Raw genomic sequence first — 17757 nt, 5'->3', positions numbered from 1 at the left:
ATATTGTGCGTCGTTCGCATACTGCAGAAATATTATGAATAATAGTATGCTATTCCTAACAGCTTTAATCTGAAGGATATGTATTTTTGATATTTAATAGCTAGAGGCTTTACATAACATCAGAAGATGTGTTTAAAACGTGGCTACGTGTGTGATGCCGTTTTGTGTGATTTAGTTCTGAGCCCATTCATTTACTGCAGAGATTTGCTGCCAGCTGCTCTGTAATAAAACTTAAAACTAAGCTTGTTGGGCTTCATCTATATTTATCTCTGTCCATCTGTGAACATGAGTCTGGAGGCTGGTGTTTCAGATTGTATTGGAAGGCTGCACAAATCTCTATACCCCATGCACTGATACAATCTGAGAAACATAGCAAAAAGAACTGCTCACTGGTCTTTTTGTTCCAAAACATGCATGCAGACCTCTATGTATACTGTACATTCACAGGTAAAAATAGTAAGGGTGGGTTACCTATGAACTCAGTTGCCCTTTAGTATTTTAAGAGCAATATCTTGTTTAGCAAAGGTCACAAGCCACAGGAACAGAGTAAGTGGGCGGCTGTGTTTACAGCATGAGCAATATTTTTCCACCACTGTCCTTAAAAGAATGACAAAAAAAAAAAAAAAAAAAAAAGCAGGGCAAGTTATGTAGAAAAATCGAATCTGAAAACCTAAAACAATAACTGACCGGAGGAGTAATAAAGCTGAGTGTGTGTGTGTGATGTCTGCCTAATCTCACCTAACTATACAAAATACAAATTTAAAAAAAAGAGAGAACTTTATACTTGTAGTATAATACGTATACGTATTTGCACATTACGCAACTTAATAATTAAATTAAGTTTTTTTTTTTATTACATCATTACTATTAACAGATCGAATAAGTAATAAAAAAAAAATACACATTAAACCTGTCGGGATTCAAGATCACCCATAAAAGAAAAACTCTATTTCCCATGATGCCTTCGGCTCTAATGTTCGCTGGGTGCGCGTTCTACCGGAAATACTCTTGTTGTGCCTGTGGATTTGATTTGTACAGGGCTGCCGTTTTACTGGCCTTACGGTAAGAAATCTCTAGCTTGCTATGCAAACCCTCCTTTCACCGCATGTCACAGATGGACATTAAACATAAGATCTATTGACGTATGATTCGCTCTTAAGTTCCATTAGCACAGATATCGCTCATCTGAACACAAAGCTAATGATGCTAACTGCTTTAGCGTCTCCTTTTATTTTCTTTATTTTCTCTTGTCGGTTTCTGCAACGAAGCAGTTAAATGAACTCGAATAAACAACTATGCAAATTAAAGGTACTTGAATGGGACTGGACTATTGGTTTATTTTAGGCCGTTACCGTGACATACAAAGCTAAAGTTTAGCATGCACAACAAATAGCTTAATATTTATGTAGATACAAAGCCCTTTGTACAGAAATTCAGTGGTTATAATAATTTATTAATTATAAAACAAACCCAAAGTGATTTCTAAAGTGTTTGCGTTTTTATTATTATATTTGAAGGTGGTTTGTATGTCTTTAATTGTTATTTTTTGTTGTTATTGAATTTATTTTTTTGTGTATTTGTAAATGTATATATGTGTGTGTGTGTGTGTTATAATTGACTTGCTTTCTTTACATCCTTTCGACAGCTGCAGAAACCAGAGAAAATGAGTGATGGATTGGTTCAACTGCAGTCCAGCTCTCACCATAAAAATCTGCTCAATGCCATGTGGAAGCTGAGGACCATGGGAAACCTGTGTGACATCACGGTGCAGGTGGATTTTCAAGGAGAGCTGGAGGAGTTTGACGCCCATCAGGTGGTCCTCGCCGCATCCAGCGGTTACTTCGAGTCCCATCTGTTAGCTAATGACCAAGTGAAAAAGATATTCTTGTCTGACATCTTACCACATGCATTTGAGAAATTCTTAGAGTATGCGTATTTTGGAAGAATCGAGGTGGAGAAGAGTTACATCAGCACTATACTGCAGATGGCTAAACTCCTGAAGTGCCAGGACTTAGTGGATGCTTGCGAGGCAGAAATTCCCAGCAGCGTTTCAGATGAAACTCTGCAGAAAGATGGCGTGGATTCAAATGCTCCAAATACTGAAGTCAAGATGAAACAACCTGTGAAAAGAGCGATGAAGAGAAAAAAGTCTTTAAAAGTGCCTGAAAATGTGAAGGAGACTGAACCAGACAGGAGAAGCAGAAGGTTAGCGGGTCGCAGAGTGTCTGTGGACTCTTCTCTGAAAAAGCCAAAGAGAAAGAAAGCAGAAACCCTTGATGAATCTGACACAGGAGAAGAGGAGCAAATGCCACAAGACCCCAAGGGAGAATCATCGCAGGACGCACTGGGTGAAAAAGACGCTTGCGATGACACTGGGTCTGTATCATCTTCTGATGTGCCTGAGGAAGACCCCCAAGAATCAGACTTCCAGCCTAATGAGGACGAGGCTGATGAAGCCGAGAAGGAAATCAAGAGAGGAGCCGCAAAGTACAGATGTGAGAAATGCAGCCGTTCCTTCTATTACGAGAAGAGCTACCTGAAGCACTTGAAGGTCAGCCACGGGGTCCAGATGGACACCACGTTTCGCTGCGACATCTGCCAGCAGACGTTTGCCAACCGCTGCAACCTGAAAATCCACCAGCGCCACGTGCACAATGACGAGAGGCTCTTTCCTTGCGATGTCTGCAACAAAACCTTCAAGCGCAAGAAGGATGTGACCCGGCACAGACGGCAGGTGCACGAGGGCGGCACGGACAGACACTACTGCCACATCTGCGGCAAATCTCTGAGCTCCAAAACTGCCCTGACGCTGCACGAGAGGACACACTCGGGGCACAAACCCTTCAAATGTGATGAGTGCGGATCCAGATTCTCCCAGAGTTCAGCGCTCAAGACACATCAAAGGTAGTGTGCAACATCAGGGATGCACTAGTTTGGGCCATACAATTAATACGAACAAACCCCAAAACCTACACCCAAAATATTAGGGTACCAAATACAGAAACTCTAGTTTAAATGGTAACAACTAGAGAGTTTTGCACAGGTAATCACAAAATATATATCAACCTAAAAAATAAAAAAGTTATGCAATGGTTAATAACCAATCATAATATAATATTTGCAAATATATTATTTACATTTATAAATATATATATCTGCTGAATGCATAAATGTATATTATATTATCCTCAGAAAAGTTTTAAATAATACTTTTTATATTATAGTCAATAACCAACCATATTATAGCACTGGCCATCATATTATATTATTTTATGTAATTTTTTAAAAAAGCTATTATTGTTATTTTAAAGTTATTGTTAGCAACCAACCATTATATAACATTGGCCATTATATTATATCATTTAAATTTATGCATAAAAGTGTCTGCTAAATGCATAAATGTAAATAATATAAGAGTTAAGAATAGTAATGTAGAAAAAAAAAATGGTGCATTCATATTTATTTGATAGTTTAAAAAATGCTAAATATTGGAGATACTAAAATGGACACAGATATGTTAATACATCCCAATTGAACATCATTTACTATTTACATATTCCATCGTGTTATTTATAATCCAGGATCCACACCGGCGAGAAACCTTTCGCCTGTGACCTCTGCGATGCCAGATTTACCCAGAACCACATGCTGTCTTACCACAAGAGATGCCACACAGGTGAGCCAACAGATTCCTGTTACTTAAAGAGAAATAATATGATGCCAAAAGATGACGACTTCCTCTTCTCTGTCTAGGGGAAAAGCCGTTCATGTGTGAGAACTGTGGGAAGAGCTTTGCATCCAAAGAATACCTGAAACATCACAACAGAATCCATTCAGGATTCAGACCCTACAAATGTGAAACCTGCGGAAGAGCGTTTGCTCAGAGGAACTCCCTCCACCAGCATATGAAAATACACACAGGTATCCTTCACAAATCATCCAATATTGATATGCATTTCACTTAAAACGTGCATAAATAGTCTTTGAAGCCACATGTACTAAAGCACATTGAAAATATAAAACAATTGTAACAGCAATTTGATGAAAGACACCAATGTTCTATAAATAATGGCATTAGAAATGTGGCAATTATCAAGCAATGCACAACTGATGTACGGTTCGCAGGTTTGTGTATATTTTAGAACATGCACAATCATTAAAACCAGAACTTATCAGCTGACACCGCTGCCTTCTTCACAGGTGAAAGGCCGTATCATTGCAAGGACTGTGATAAGCAGTTCACTCAACTCAACGCCTTGCAGAGACATCAGAGAATCCACACGGGAGAGAAGCCGTACATGTGCAGCATGTGTGGAAGAACGTTTACTGACAAATCCACCGTACGCCGACACACACTGGTAAAGATCCTGCCACCCTACATAGCACGCTTTTATAAGTGGGTTTATAGATGCTATAAAAAATATTCACGCCCACAGGCTTTAAGTTCATTGCATTACATTAAATAATGATGCATTGATCTATAAATGGTGCAAAATACCAGAAAGGGCTGTAAATATTTTTATAGCCACCAGTATGCATATAATAAATCCCAACTAAACCTTAGGTTACTGAAGTTCCTACCATTTAAAAGTTTGGGTAAGATTTTTTAAAGAAATTAATACTTTTATTCAGTTTCAAATAAATGCTGTTCTTTTGAACTTTCTATTAAAAAAAAGAAAAAGTGTTTTTTAACATTTACAATAATAAATGTTTCTTGATCAATATATTAGAGTGATTTCTGAAGGATCACGTGACACTGAAAACTGGAGTAATGATGCTGAAAATTCAGCTTTGCATCACAGGAATAAACTACTTTTTAAAATATATTCAAATAGAAAATAATTATTTTTAATTGTAATTGAATGTCACAATATAACATTTTTAAAATGCATTAAATCAAAGGTAAGCATCCTGATAATGCACCAGTTCCTCTTTTTTGGTTATTTATAATTCAAATAAGCCTGGGCTGACAACAAGCAAGTTAACCCAGTAGACTTTTTCTCTATGCAGACCCATGACAAACAAACTCCATGGAAGAACTACCTGGTTGTTCTGGAGGGAAACGTTGAAGACAGAGCCAAGAAACCCAAAGGCTCTTCTCAGAAGAAGGAAAAGACGTCTGTCGCTGTTACTGAAGCGCAGGCTCCTGAGAGCAACGCACAGAAGACCCAAGAATTGGTGGCTGTGTCCGGAGAGCCTGTGACCATTTCCGGAGACTGGGCCGGACCCGGAACCATCGCACTGGTCAGCCACACGGCCTTGGGTGGCCTCACGGTCATTCAGACCGAAGTTCCCGCAGGCACACAACTGCAGCCCTTAGTCACCACGGACGGCACCAGCGTGATCTCTCTGGATGCTTCAGCGGTCGGGATGCCTGTGACCGTTCCCTTTTCCATCCCCATTTCGGTCGCACATTCCATCAGCGTGTCCCCTTCGATATCTGGTTCTGTGCCCATCACCGTGGCCAGTCACGTTTCAGACGCCATACTGGCTCCGGCAACCACTGCGGCGACATCAGAAGCTGAAGCAACAGAGAACGGTCTGGCTTCAGCTGAGTGTGTGTCGGTCCAGGCTGTTACGTTGGGAGAGACGGACTGTGCAGACACCCAACAGGAAGTCAGCGAAAGCATACAGACTGCAGAGGCTTCAAACAACATGGAAATCTCAGCAGGAGAGTAGATTCTACCTGCTTCAGTTGCAAATACTCGTTAATCATGTCGCAATCAAGCTTTGCTTTCAAGTATCAGCTGTAAATACACTTTTGCTTTATAAAACCTTCTATAATGTGTGTGTAACTAGTACAATTCTTGAATCACAATGTTCAATTCTGCTCACATGTACGATTTCCCTTTCCATTTCTAGGGAACGTCTTGTCATGAAATAGTTTTTTTAGTGATTCTTGTAAAAACTCAAATTTGCTTTTTGTTGTCAGTAATACTTTTTGCTGATATTTATTATGCTCAACTCTACATCAATGTGAAATGCATATTAATAAACACAATACTTCAGTTTTAGTGCCCTATTACATGTATAATGATTTGCAGTCATGACAGCGCACCTTAAAATCACTCAATAAAGTGTCTACCGAATTCAGCTTCCTTTTTTCTTTTTTAATTTCTAATTTATCTTTTTTTTCCCTATTTTGATTTAGTTTTGTTTTGAAATATAGAGAATAAAAGTGATTTTGATTTTAATATAATTTTATACTTTTATATTATATATATATATATATATATATATATATATATATATATATATATATATATATATATATATATATATAAATAATTTATTTTTAATATATAATATTAATAATATACATTTAATTTTTTAAAGTTATTTACATACACTTATGTTTACTTTTTCTAAACTAGCCATATTTTTTGAGTTTTCGTCAATGTCACAGCACAAACATTGCTCGAGTTGCTCAGCAACAATGTAACACTATTTTGTAGCATTACAAAATTGAGATGCTTAGCGAACACCACTAGGAAACAAAACAGACTTTCACTTGCTTGAATCGTTTAGCCATTTCAGTATTGGTTTTTATTTCTGTACATTCTCACAGACATTCAGCAAAGACATCAGTTGTTCTGTGGGAAAGTACATTGTTTGGTATTGTACTTCTTCATGGCTTCTTAAAAACTCTAGAATATGATATAATACAGACATCACGACACGTAGAACACAGATGACATGCGCTGCTAAAGAGTGTACATGAGCTATGCATTCACAACACGACACACAGAGCATGTTAATACAAGAATTTTACAAACATCAATTTCAGTGCTGATGGAGATGATAGGCAGTGTAAAAATATAATGTTAAATGTTTTTATTAATGCAATATTATTAGATTATATATATATTATGTATATATATATATATATATATATATATATATATATATATATATATATATATATATATATATATATATATATATATATATTTGACTAATTATAATATTATTAGGCTCATAATATTATATGATATTAATAGTTCAGATAGTAATTTAATTAAATAAATAAAGAGTTACATTTCAGAGAGTGGATAAAAAAAAAGTACTTTCATCAGGAATGACAAGACATTTCTGTAATTATTTAAATACCAAATTCAATATGATGGACTGTTGGAAGCTGAAATTTTCTCTGTCCTGTGTGAATGTCTGATGTTATTAAATGCATTTTGAGGCCTGCATGCCAACTAGTGTGAGCAGACAAAAACGGCACAAATAAAAACAATATAATAATAATAATAATGCACGATCCTGCTGCACTGACTGAATAATTATATCTGTACAGTTCATGCAGCTCTAGCACGTCGCAATTCAGTGACCTTTGCAAAAGAACTCCAGGAGTATCTCAAATCCCCACTGTATCCTTAATTTTCCCTCTCCTGAATCAGTTAACTCCATATTTCCAGAAATATCCTCGTAATGCAACAGGGAAACCGGAGCAGATCTTTGAACTGGAGTGCAAAATTTTTGATATGTGCTATATTATATAACTGGATATCAATGTAACAGTACAGGCTTAGAAGTATATTCTCTAGAAATGTTGCAGCAATACATTTTGACATACTGTTTTGGGAAACCCGGACTTGGCCATTGCACAGAACTGATGTGAAATGGAAGGGGGGAAGGAGGGTGCCATGCAGTGGGTGATCGCCCCACTGTCCAGATCATTTAAGGTCGTCCTCGTCTCCCTGAATGGTCTTCTTGATCCGCAGAAGCATGGTGGTGAGCCACTGGTCCAAGCGAGAGATGGAGTCGAACTCCTTCACCTGAATGAACACAGTGCGAGATTTCTGCAACGTTAGCGCCACAAAAAGAACTGCAAAAATAAGAAACTGGCCGAGTAGATATGGTGTGTTCAAGTCCTCTATAGGAAGTTTGTATTTATGAATACAACGTCAGAAAGATGGCAACGTACCTTTTGAACAAAAAAATCTAGAAAAAATGTTTCATCTACTTCATCTAAAAATTATGAATAAAGAACTGCGCACCAGGTGTGTTTTTGCAGTTTTTATCAATTTATGAACGTACTGTAAATTTAATCGTTTTATATTGTAATTCTACAATAAGATCATCTTGCGCATCTAACTTGGTTAGCAAATGTTCTCATTGAGTTTCCTTCTCATTATTTCAACACTGTGGGGATATTCATGTGCATTTAACACGTAAATACAACCTTTTCGACATGACTTGAACACATCAACAGTCCCGCTCCAGATTCATGACAGTGATTGAAGTATAAAGTACTTTAACATTGAAAATATTGTAATTAAATGTACTTTTTAACAAAGATGATACACGTATTTTTAAAAAAGAAGCTGAAGGTAAAATCCATACCGCTTCTGTGAAAGCCTCTGCATTTTGCTCCTCATGGGCCTCTAGAAGTTTCTGTAAAAACAAAACTTCTTATAAGTATACAACAATGAATATTAATTTTTGAAGGTGGTGCAAAACTCGAAATTCGAAAATTACATTTTCTGAGTGCTTTTTGTTATGATACTATGCAATTTCTAGAGTGTTTTTGCCCATGACCTGTCACGGAATTCGGAAATTAATGAGGGCTTGAGGCAAAAATGGCTTCAAAATGAACATAAATGCCCCCAAAATTGAAAAAAAAAACAGCGACTCAGAATTGCCCTTCACAATTCAAGTGAAATATGAAAATGAGTATAGAGTGTATCTGACATCATTACATTCAGATATGCCCACGTTGCATCAAAGATTTCATTTTACACATTGTTTTTGCTTCACTCTCATTGACTGCTGTATATAATTTATTCCTGTAATGATTGAGGTGGATCAGACATCATATTTAACAAAATTGTGCACAATACCCCTCCCCAACAAGCAAAACGTGGTAGGGAGAACCAGGCCTCTGGTTACCGTGGTAACAAAGACGCATCAAGTAAAGATTGTTTTATAAGTCAAAGGAATGTAGAGTTTTCACTCTAAATTCACTTTAAAACAGACAAATGTTCCCTTGTACTATACAGTACATCCTAAGTCTGTCTCCCTCTAGATATAACCACTTGAGAAAACAATTTCATATGCCAAATGTATGTGTGTGTGTGTGTGTGTGTGTGTACATGTTAGACTAGTTCAAGTGTTTACGTAAATAAAGTAAATAAAGTAGGGCTGTCAAATGATTAATCACGATTAATCACATCCAAAATAAAAGTTTTGTTTACATAATATGTGTGTGTATACTGTGTATATTTATTATGTATATATAAATACACACACATGCATGTATATATTTAAGAAGAATATGTTATGTTTATATATTAAATATATTTACATATAATATAAAATATGAGAATATAAATATATAAATGTATATACATGTAAATATTTTCTAAATATATAATTTATGTGTGTGTATTTATATATACATAATAAATATACCCTGTACACATACATATATTATGTAAACAAAACTTTTATTTTGGATGTGATTAATCGTGATTAATCATTTGACAGCCCTAATATAAAGTCTTGCTTGTATCACACTTGAGGTTGTTCATTGTTTGCTCATAACTGGAGTACCTAATCATGCCGATTTTTGTAATACTGTACAATAAGAAAGTTATTTTGCTTAAACAGGAAAGTAATGTTCTTAGAATTGACAGTTGACACTGAGAAGTCAAGTAAATACTTACAGCGAGCGGATCTAAATATTTTTAATTAATCATAACTAGTTATGATTGATTATTCATATTTCCCCTTCGAGCCGATTCACTACATTCTCTATATAAATAGCTATTTAGTTTTTTCATGCAATAACCAATGTGAAGTCTTGAATGAATTGCCTCAATTTAAATATTTATAATAAACACAACACAGACGCATTCAATAAAGTAATAAGGTCTTTCAGTGCAAGCAGACTTTACCTACTAGTCTAAACCACCCCGATTACAAAATGTGTTCTTATATGCTGGAAACTCTATTATCACAAACCTTCAGAAGCTTGCATTCTCTTGAATCCGAGAAGGCTGGAAACATCTCTTCATACTTTCCAACAGCGAGCTACAACATAAAAAAAAGACATGCATATTATCTGCAGCAGTTCTCCGTATATATATGCGTGCACGATGACTTGATGGAGAGCTGACCTTTGCATTGAGCTCATCCACGATGAAGTGGCACAAGGAAGCTTTGAAGAAGTATTCTTTGGCGCTGTATTTCAGTAGGGGATTGTCCATGGTGTTGGTTCCAACCTGTTGACACACACAGACAAGAATTCCCGAGTGATTTAGAGACTGCCGGTGAGCGAGTAATGTGGTAAGAATCTGCAGGAGACAGACAGATGGCTTACCTGCTCATAAATCTCTATTGCTTTCGGGTACTGCTCTAACTGAGCGCTGTATGAAGCCACCTTCAGCAGACACTTGTTTGCAGAGCTGTAAATTAAGCAAACAGACCATATCAAAGCCTTAAGTAACATTCAAAACGCTGTACTTAATCTTAGAAACCTCTCCTTAGAAACAAAGTGGTTAAACGGGAAAAACAAGACCTTGATTATTTGGCTTCTGCTGAGCAGGCGTACCTGTTCGATTCCTCTCCCTTGTAATAGTCAGCAGCTTGTTCATAATGTGCAATCGCCTTTGGACAATCAAAAACAATACTTCAACTTAAATGGAGATAGAATTTGGTTCTGTAAAACACTTCTGTAAAAGCCCCTTTCACACTGCATGTTGGACCCGGACGCCTTCTGTGTGAACGCAAACACGTCCCGGGATCGATCCCGGGTTAGGGACATAGTAACATTGCCAGGTTCAGTCCCGGAACGAGTGCTGTGTGAACAAAAGCCAGAACTAATGCCGTACAGGGTGTGTCAAAGTGATGACGCACATTATCGCGCGACTCTTTTACCGGGTGTTTTGAAGGCAGATCAACATTTGCGACAAAAAAAATATGTGCAAACTGTAACGAAGCAGAGATCAGTTAGTTCTTTACTTTCCATGCTGACGCTGAGATCGTTCGCCAGCTTCAGTGAAAGTTAACGTGCCTAGCGCTTCTGACTCGTACATTACACGTCACACCCTGATATCACGTGTCTTTACGGGACCTTTACGGGTTGTGTGTGAATGCACGCACATATTCCGGGAAATCACTGGCAGTGTGAAAGTGGCAAAATCTAGCGACCTGGGAACAATTGCCGGGACACATTACCCATGTATTTTCCGGAATCACAGTGTGAAAGGGGCTCTATTGTGTACATTCACAAAAACATAACTATCAGAAGACAACTTCATGAAAGATTATAAAAATCTGTAAAAATGTATTATGTATTATTTATTAATAATACCAATTTGTCATTAACAATATTACAATAACTGTATTATCAATAATATTATTATTATTAAAGATTAATTAATGATCTATTATTAATAATAATAATAATGAATAATAATTGCCAGTAATAATTGTAATTATTTAGTATTATAATTAGTCGGCACCAACAGCCTCATGGCTCGTGACATATAGCGCCGTTGTACTTCAGGCATCCCGAGTTCAAGTCCCGAGCTCGCAGACCTTTCCTCTTTATAGGTTTTTTCCAATCCAATTACTCTCTTCCTGTTGTATTAATGTCTAAATTGGTAAAAGTTATTTTTTAATAAAATATGTATAAATTTTTTTTTGTTATAATTAATTAATAAAACTTTTTATTGCAATTATTATTGAAGTAAAAATCTAGGTATTGACTTAAATGTTAATGAACTTACTGGAAAAAGAACCCCATTTAAAGCGATCTTAATTAATAACTAGTTTTTCATTCATTCATTCTTTCATTCATTTTCAACCATGTTACTGAATATTGTGAAAGATTTAAGAGTTTGTATAATTTTTATGTTTGTTTATTTAGTTTTAATTTTGTTTATATAATGTTTGTTGTATGATTAGCATGTTTTTAACATGATTGGCCTGTTACTAGCATATTGCTGGCATGATTAGCATGTTGTTAACAAGATTAGCATGCTACTACCATGTTTCATACATTATTAACAAAAAGACTAGCATGTCGCTAGCATGATTAGCAAGTTATTAGCATGTCGCTAGCATGATTAGCATTCTACTAGCATGTTAGTATGTATAGACAGATATTTAATAATAATAATAATAATAATAATAATATTTTGATATTATGCAGGACTTGATATTATTATAATAATTATTTAATAATAATTTTCATTGCAATTAATGTTGAAGTAAAAATCTCGGTATTCTTCGTGTTGGCAAGACAGCAAATTGTCTAAAATGTATTTTGAGGTATTTTGAGGTGAGGAAAACTTCAGTCAACATTTGTAAATTCAGCTTATGGATATTTGTTGAATTAGAAGCAGTTGTTTTGGTGTATATTTATATGTATACTACTTTAATTCAACGTCCTACAAAATATAGCTTTCTTACAGCACTCTACATTCTCAGCAGAAGATGCACTAAATACACATTTCTGTACCTTCTCAATGTCCACCAGCTCTGATTCGTACACCTCAGCGATTGTGATATGATGCTTGGCTGCGATGGTGAATCTTCCCTGAAGACAGAGAGAAGGAGACTTTAGGAAACGGACTGTCAGCTGAATATCTCATTCACCATCTATCAAGCTTTTCTATCGGAACATACACATGCTTTGTTGATTCCATACAGTATGTGCTTTGGATACAGATTCAGATTTTTTTTTTATTACAGAAAGGGGGAGGAATGCCTTGCTGTCTGTTATGAAGTGTTCTGTTAAACTGCTCTTTGGGAGTTCCTGCAATAGTTGGTGGATTTCTAGACAGCTGTTTAAAAATCTCCTTGATGATGACACACAGTACAGCAATAGAACAGCCCGGATGAACATTATATGAACTGTGATTTTGACTGCTACAAAAACATCTTACCATGTCTGTGTAAATATCAATGGCTGCGTTTAAGCACTTGATAGCCTCTAATCGCAAGCATCAAAGAGAAGGAGGAGGAAGAGTTAGACAGTCAGACTTATGATCAATCATACAGAAATAAAACTATTTATCTAAAGCCGCTTTATCTCTATTCAGTGTTTTACTCCTCAACCTCAACACAATAGTCACAAGCAATTCATTTGATTACCTTTTTAATAAATTGACAGTCCATATGCGTAAATGTATAAACATGCACTTTATCTCTCTATTGCATACATAGCTAAATTATTGTGTCTAAAGAACAGTTCAAATTGTTTACATTTCTAAGAAACTGTATGTTCAAATGCACACTTTCTTTGATTTTTGCAACACATTTTTGAGTGGACTGTGCCCTCATTTCTACCTTCACAAACTGATATCATCAAAAACTGCAGCATTCATTCTTATGCCATATACAGTCAAAAGGACAATATTCTTTGTCTGAGCTTCACTGTTCTGAGGTTCTGATATTGTTTTCATTAACAAAAATATAACTGAAATGAAATTTGATTGCTTAGTTGCTTCAAATAAAATGGGAGGGGGGGTTAAAATTAGAAAGGATTTATATAATATTATTGTTATAATGATGTTATATGAAATAAAAGATGTTTAAAGTATTAAAATAATTAAATTATTAATAATAATTAAAACTAAACTTTAAACTAAAAATTAAAGCTATATAGAATCATTATTTAAAAATACTAACAAAAGTAATAAAATATAAATAAAATAATACATAATCACAAATAATAAAACAAAATAGTACAAAAAACCTAAACGTATATAAAGGCTAATTCAAAATATTAATAAACACTACAATAATATAGAAATAATATCTAAATAACACTGTTCAGTTCACACAGAAACAACTGTTTTATAAAAATGAGATTCATTTAATGAAACCGCAATAAAGTGATAGGATGAACTTGTTTAGAATTATATGACAGATCAACAAGTCATATATTGTATATTCATCTTGAGATGCATAAACTTCTGTTTATTTAGAATAAATCAACTGAATGTCCTGAAGCTGGGAGTTAATAATGGCCTCACCTTGTGGATCTGCCTTCTTGAAGGCGTTTCCTGCATCGATGAAGCTGGTGGCCGAATCATGTTTATTCTGAAGCTGCATGTGAAGTCTGGCCGCCTGACAGAAAGCATTACCTGCAGCTGGATGTGTGTATTCTTTCTTGAAGGCGTTTCCTTAGGAGGATTAGCAATCTCATTACTACAGATTGTCTTCTTACACTCTATTACAGTTTAATTTTGGTTCTTCAGAAACGTTTTGTCAGGATTGCAACCCGATCTGAGTCACATTCTTCATCTGTGCCTCTATTTCAGAATCTTCAGATACTTACTGTGTATGATATTAATATCACTCAAATATGTGTTTTTATTTATAAGGTACATTTTAATTATGAAAATATCCCAGAGCACTTTAAGACTTATTTTAAATTTAACTCACAGGTGCACGCTTATTCAACTCGTCAATCCTTAGATCTTCATCTTCCAAAGTTTCTTACGTGCAGAGGTCAATTTACTATCAGATTTAGGGGGTACCAAATTATGGAACAGTTTTTCCCACTTAGCAATAAACTCCTCCTCATTAAAATGTTATAAAAGATATTTAAAAGCCCATTTAACTGCCGTTCTAAATTTTTAATATAGATATCATTCCATTTTTATGTTATGATCATATTTTTTGCTTATTTTTTTCATTACTGTAATCGTCATTAATATTTGTTGATGTTTTGTGTATGTATACATGTATGTGTATGTGTGTTTTGTGTGTGTGTTATGGATATATGTATCGGATGTATCTCACTAGTTTGTTGTTTTATTTTCTATGTTTTTTGTTTTGATTTTATTGTAATTATGTTTATAGGTGGAGGCGTTAAATAAGCCCAGTTGGGGTTTTTTGCCTCTTCCTGCACATCATTAAATTGATAATATTTGTCTTATTTTTGTTCATATATTTTATGTTTTGTTATTATTTCTGTCATTTTGTATTTTTAAGGTGCAAAAAATATAAATAAATATAAATAAAAAATAAGAATATGAATATAAAATAAACATCATAATATATCCTGTCAATTACAAACAAAGCTGTACAACTATTCAAGATAACATTAGGGCAACTTCACTAATGAGATTATATTCATTCAGAAATATATATTAAAATGCATGAAACCAAGGGTTCGTATTCAAACTATTTGAGTGCATATTACATAGTGACATTTTAAGCATTATATAATACAATAAAGATGAAGCATGTCATGTCTGCACCACTAAAAACACATACCACTCCAGTTTTTGGCCATTTTGAACATGTTGGCTGCTCTGGCGTACATCTCACATGCCTCTTCCACTTTCTGATTTCCTCTGAAAGACGTGGAGAGATGCAGTTATACCCTTAATCCCACTTTAATATCTTAATGAAAACTATCATGCTTTCTTAATAAATCTACAAGCCAGAAGACAAACACTTTATAAACATTGGTTAAGATTTGAAAAGTAAAATTTGTTTATATGTATATTTGGGTTAAGTCAGAATATTATAGCTGGTGTAACAGAAAGGCCTAGATAACTTGTGTCCTGGTGGGAATATTCAATTGGGTTCATTTTTAAGTGCCTCATATAATATTAATTAAAACTATTTGAAATAAATCCATCTCACAACATAGTAGGTCAGAGCTTGTTTACTAGAAATAACACTGAATATGTTCTGAATATGTCTGCGGTGTCAATAAAGGATCTCACTGTTTCTGTCGACACCAGGCTCTTCAAAAAATATGGATATAAACTAAAGAATAGCTTTAATCAGCCATTTTTGTGAGGTGTAAAACAATAAATTATAACTATTAAAATATATATTTTTTTTTACTTTTAAATATATATTTTAAAATAAGTTAAATGTTAAAATTGTAATTTATTCTAATAAATGTAATATTTAGTTTCATTTATCATAAAATTCAGAATCAGTACACATAATATTTTATTGTACTACATTTAATATGAATATTAAAATAGTACCATATTTTATTTCACATTAACTTGACATTATTATTACATAATGTGCAACAGATAAAAAAAAATGTAAATGTAAATACTGCAGCGACTGCGCCACTAATGCGCCAAACACAAAACACTTCACTTAGCAGCCCAATCATGAAATACATCAATTATTATCATTATTTAAGTTATTATGATCATGCAAAAATCGTTATTTAAAAAAATCAGCTGTGCATTGTAATGAACAAGCCCTTTTTTCTATCGATTGATGCGCAACGCGGCCTGTCACAGCTTGGGTCCTCGTAACGTTACAGTAACATTCATACTTATTTTTCTAACTAAAAAATAAAACCAAAGGTTAGCAACATGATCATACTGACAATATGATATTTCAACAGACTAACGAAAGCGGGCTGATCGGATAAATAGGGAAGGAAGCGTGTTTTTAATCTTACCCAAACATTCCTCCTAAAAACGAGCCGGAAGACCTCACTTTTTTATCGGCTTCAGCCATGAGCTGAATTGCCTCCTTTTCTTTCCCGGTACTGTCCATTATTTCTGTGGTTAAATGCACAGATAAACACTAAAATCTCTTTTCGTTTATCTGCCCGCTTCTCTTGCGCTGTCACTATGGCAGCGGGGGAGATTACTGTCATTGCGTTTATTAAGCGTTGGCGTTCAGGACGCACGAGCAAAGCATTATGGGATTTGGAGTTTTGCGACCAAGCTTAAATAAACGGCCGTTAAAAAGAATCGAATAAAAAATAAACTACAGCTCCCATATACACTCATAAATATGCATTTGTTAATTTTTTCAATTATAAGTTATATGATAAATTTTAGTTAAGTTTTATTTGAATTAGTTATTGTTTTTTAGTTGTTTTTGACTCCGGAATATGGTCAAATTATTATTATTATTATTTAATTTGATTAGATTTGTAGTTAAGTTTAGGTAGAGTATGTGAAAATAAAAAAACTGTAGGCTTAATTTTGGTTTAGTATTGGTTTGCACGGTTCAAATAGGCTACAATCTGCATATACAGAGAGCATGATTTCACCACAATATTGATTCATCAGCAACAAGGTCCCGCACTGCCACTGCAGGTTATTATGACGAAGAATAAAATGCACATTCCATACTGAGCACTAGATGGTACTGTAGATCACCAGACTAGTTCATATCCCGAAGAAAACCTATTTAGATAAAAATACACCAGTAATATTTAATTTTTACTGTATGATTTGGACATGGGAAAGTTGTATTATTCATGGTAATGATTTAAAAATCACTGCATGTTCTCTAAGTTTTCTTTTAGCATGAAATTAAAATGAACTAATACCATGTCTGCCTTTACTAATTGTGAATTTACTATTTACTCCAATATAGTAAGACCTATCGGGACATGAAAAGGTACTGAATAACAAGAATAACCAATATATAAACACAAATGTGAAAATCCAAGTTATCAGTGTGACACTGAGATAAATCTCAACAGTGCATATCTGGAAGACACCAAAACAGTGTTAGAAGAAACAGGCTGCAGTACAGCTTTATAGCAGAATACTCTTTCAAAACTCAAATCATCTTCGAAGCACAGTAAAAGCATCACACCTTTCCTCTGATTGTATAAAATCCATTTCAGGAAAGGGCGGCTTGTTTCCTTTCCTCTGCACTCTTGTTTGCAGCAATGTGAAACACATGCAGCTAACTTGTATTGGCTTTATTAAAACTAGCTAGACAGCATCTCTGGGCATCGCAAGTGGCTTCAGAATGTGAGCAGCTCACTATGATTTGAGACACAGC

General features: G+C 34.8%; 2 protein-coding genes across 4 annotated transcripts; one reads left to right on the top strand and one right to left on the bottom strand.

Moving 5' to 3' along the window:
- The first annotated feature begins 948 nt into the window (after positions 1-948).
- On the top strand, positions 949-6089 carry gzf1 (GDNF-inducible zinc finger protein 1). 2 transcript variants are annotated; one of them, XM_019090314.2, is made up of 6 exons: positions 949-1062; positions 1646-2904; positions 3582-3676; positions 3754-3921; positions 4201-4358; positions 5011-6089. In XM_019090314.2, the coding sequence occupies exons 2-6, from the start codon at positions 1664-1666 to the stop codon at positions 5677-5679; spliced, it is 2331 nt and encodes a 776-aa protein (XP_018945859.1). In that variant the 5' UTR covers positions 949-1062; positions 1646-1663; the 3' UTR covers positions 5680-6089. The 2 variants fall into 2 exon arrangements, with proteins under 2 accessions (XP_018945859.1, XP_018945858.1); XM_019090313.2 differs by lacking the exon at positions 949-1062 and adding an exon at positions 1082-1308.
- Positions 6090-7496: 1407 nt separating this feature from the next.
- LOC109074257 (beta-soluble NSF attachment protein) lies at positions 7497-16630 on the bottom strand. 2 transcript variants are annotated; one of them, XM_042746614.1, is made up of 11 exons: positions 16409-16630; positions 15244-15323; positions 13995-14111; positions 12903-12949; positions 12476-12553; positions 10562-10617; positions 10331-10415; positions 10128-10232; positions 9973-10041; positions 8353-8403; positions 7497-7784 (listed from the first exon to the last, which is right to left on the bottom strand). In XM_042746614.1, the coding sequence occupies exons 1-11, from the start codon at positions 16504-16506 to the stop codon at positions 7683-7685; spliced, it is 888 nt and encodes a 295-aa protein (XP_042602548.1). In that variant the 5' UTR covers positions 16507-16630; the 3' UTR covers positions 7497-7682. The 2 variants fall into 2 exon arrangements, with proteins under 2 accessions (XP_042602548.1, XP_042602549.1); XM_042746615.1 differs by lacking the exon at positions 12903-12949 and having other exon boundaries at positions 16409-16604.
- Positions 16631-17757: the final 1127 nt, after the last annotated feature.

Source organism: Cyprinus carpio, chromosome B20 (assembly GCF_018340385.1).
Source record: "Cyprinus carpio isolate SPL01 chromosome B20, ASM1834038v1, whole genome shotgun sequence".
NCBI lineage: Eukaryota > Metazoa > Chordata > Actinopteri > Cypriniformes > Cyprinidae > Cyprinus > Cyprinus carpio.
The sequence above is the reverse complement of the archived record's forward strand: the minus strand, read 5'-3'. Positions and strand labels throughout refer to the sequence as shown.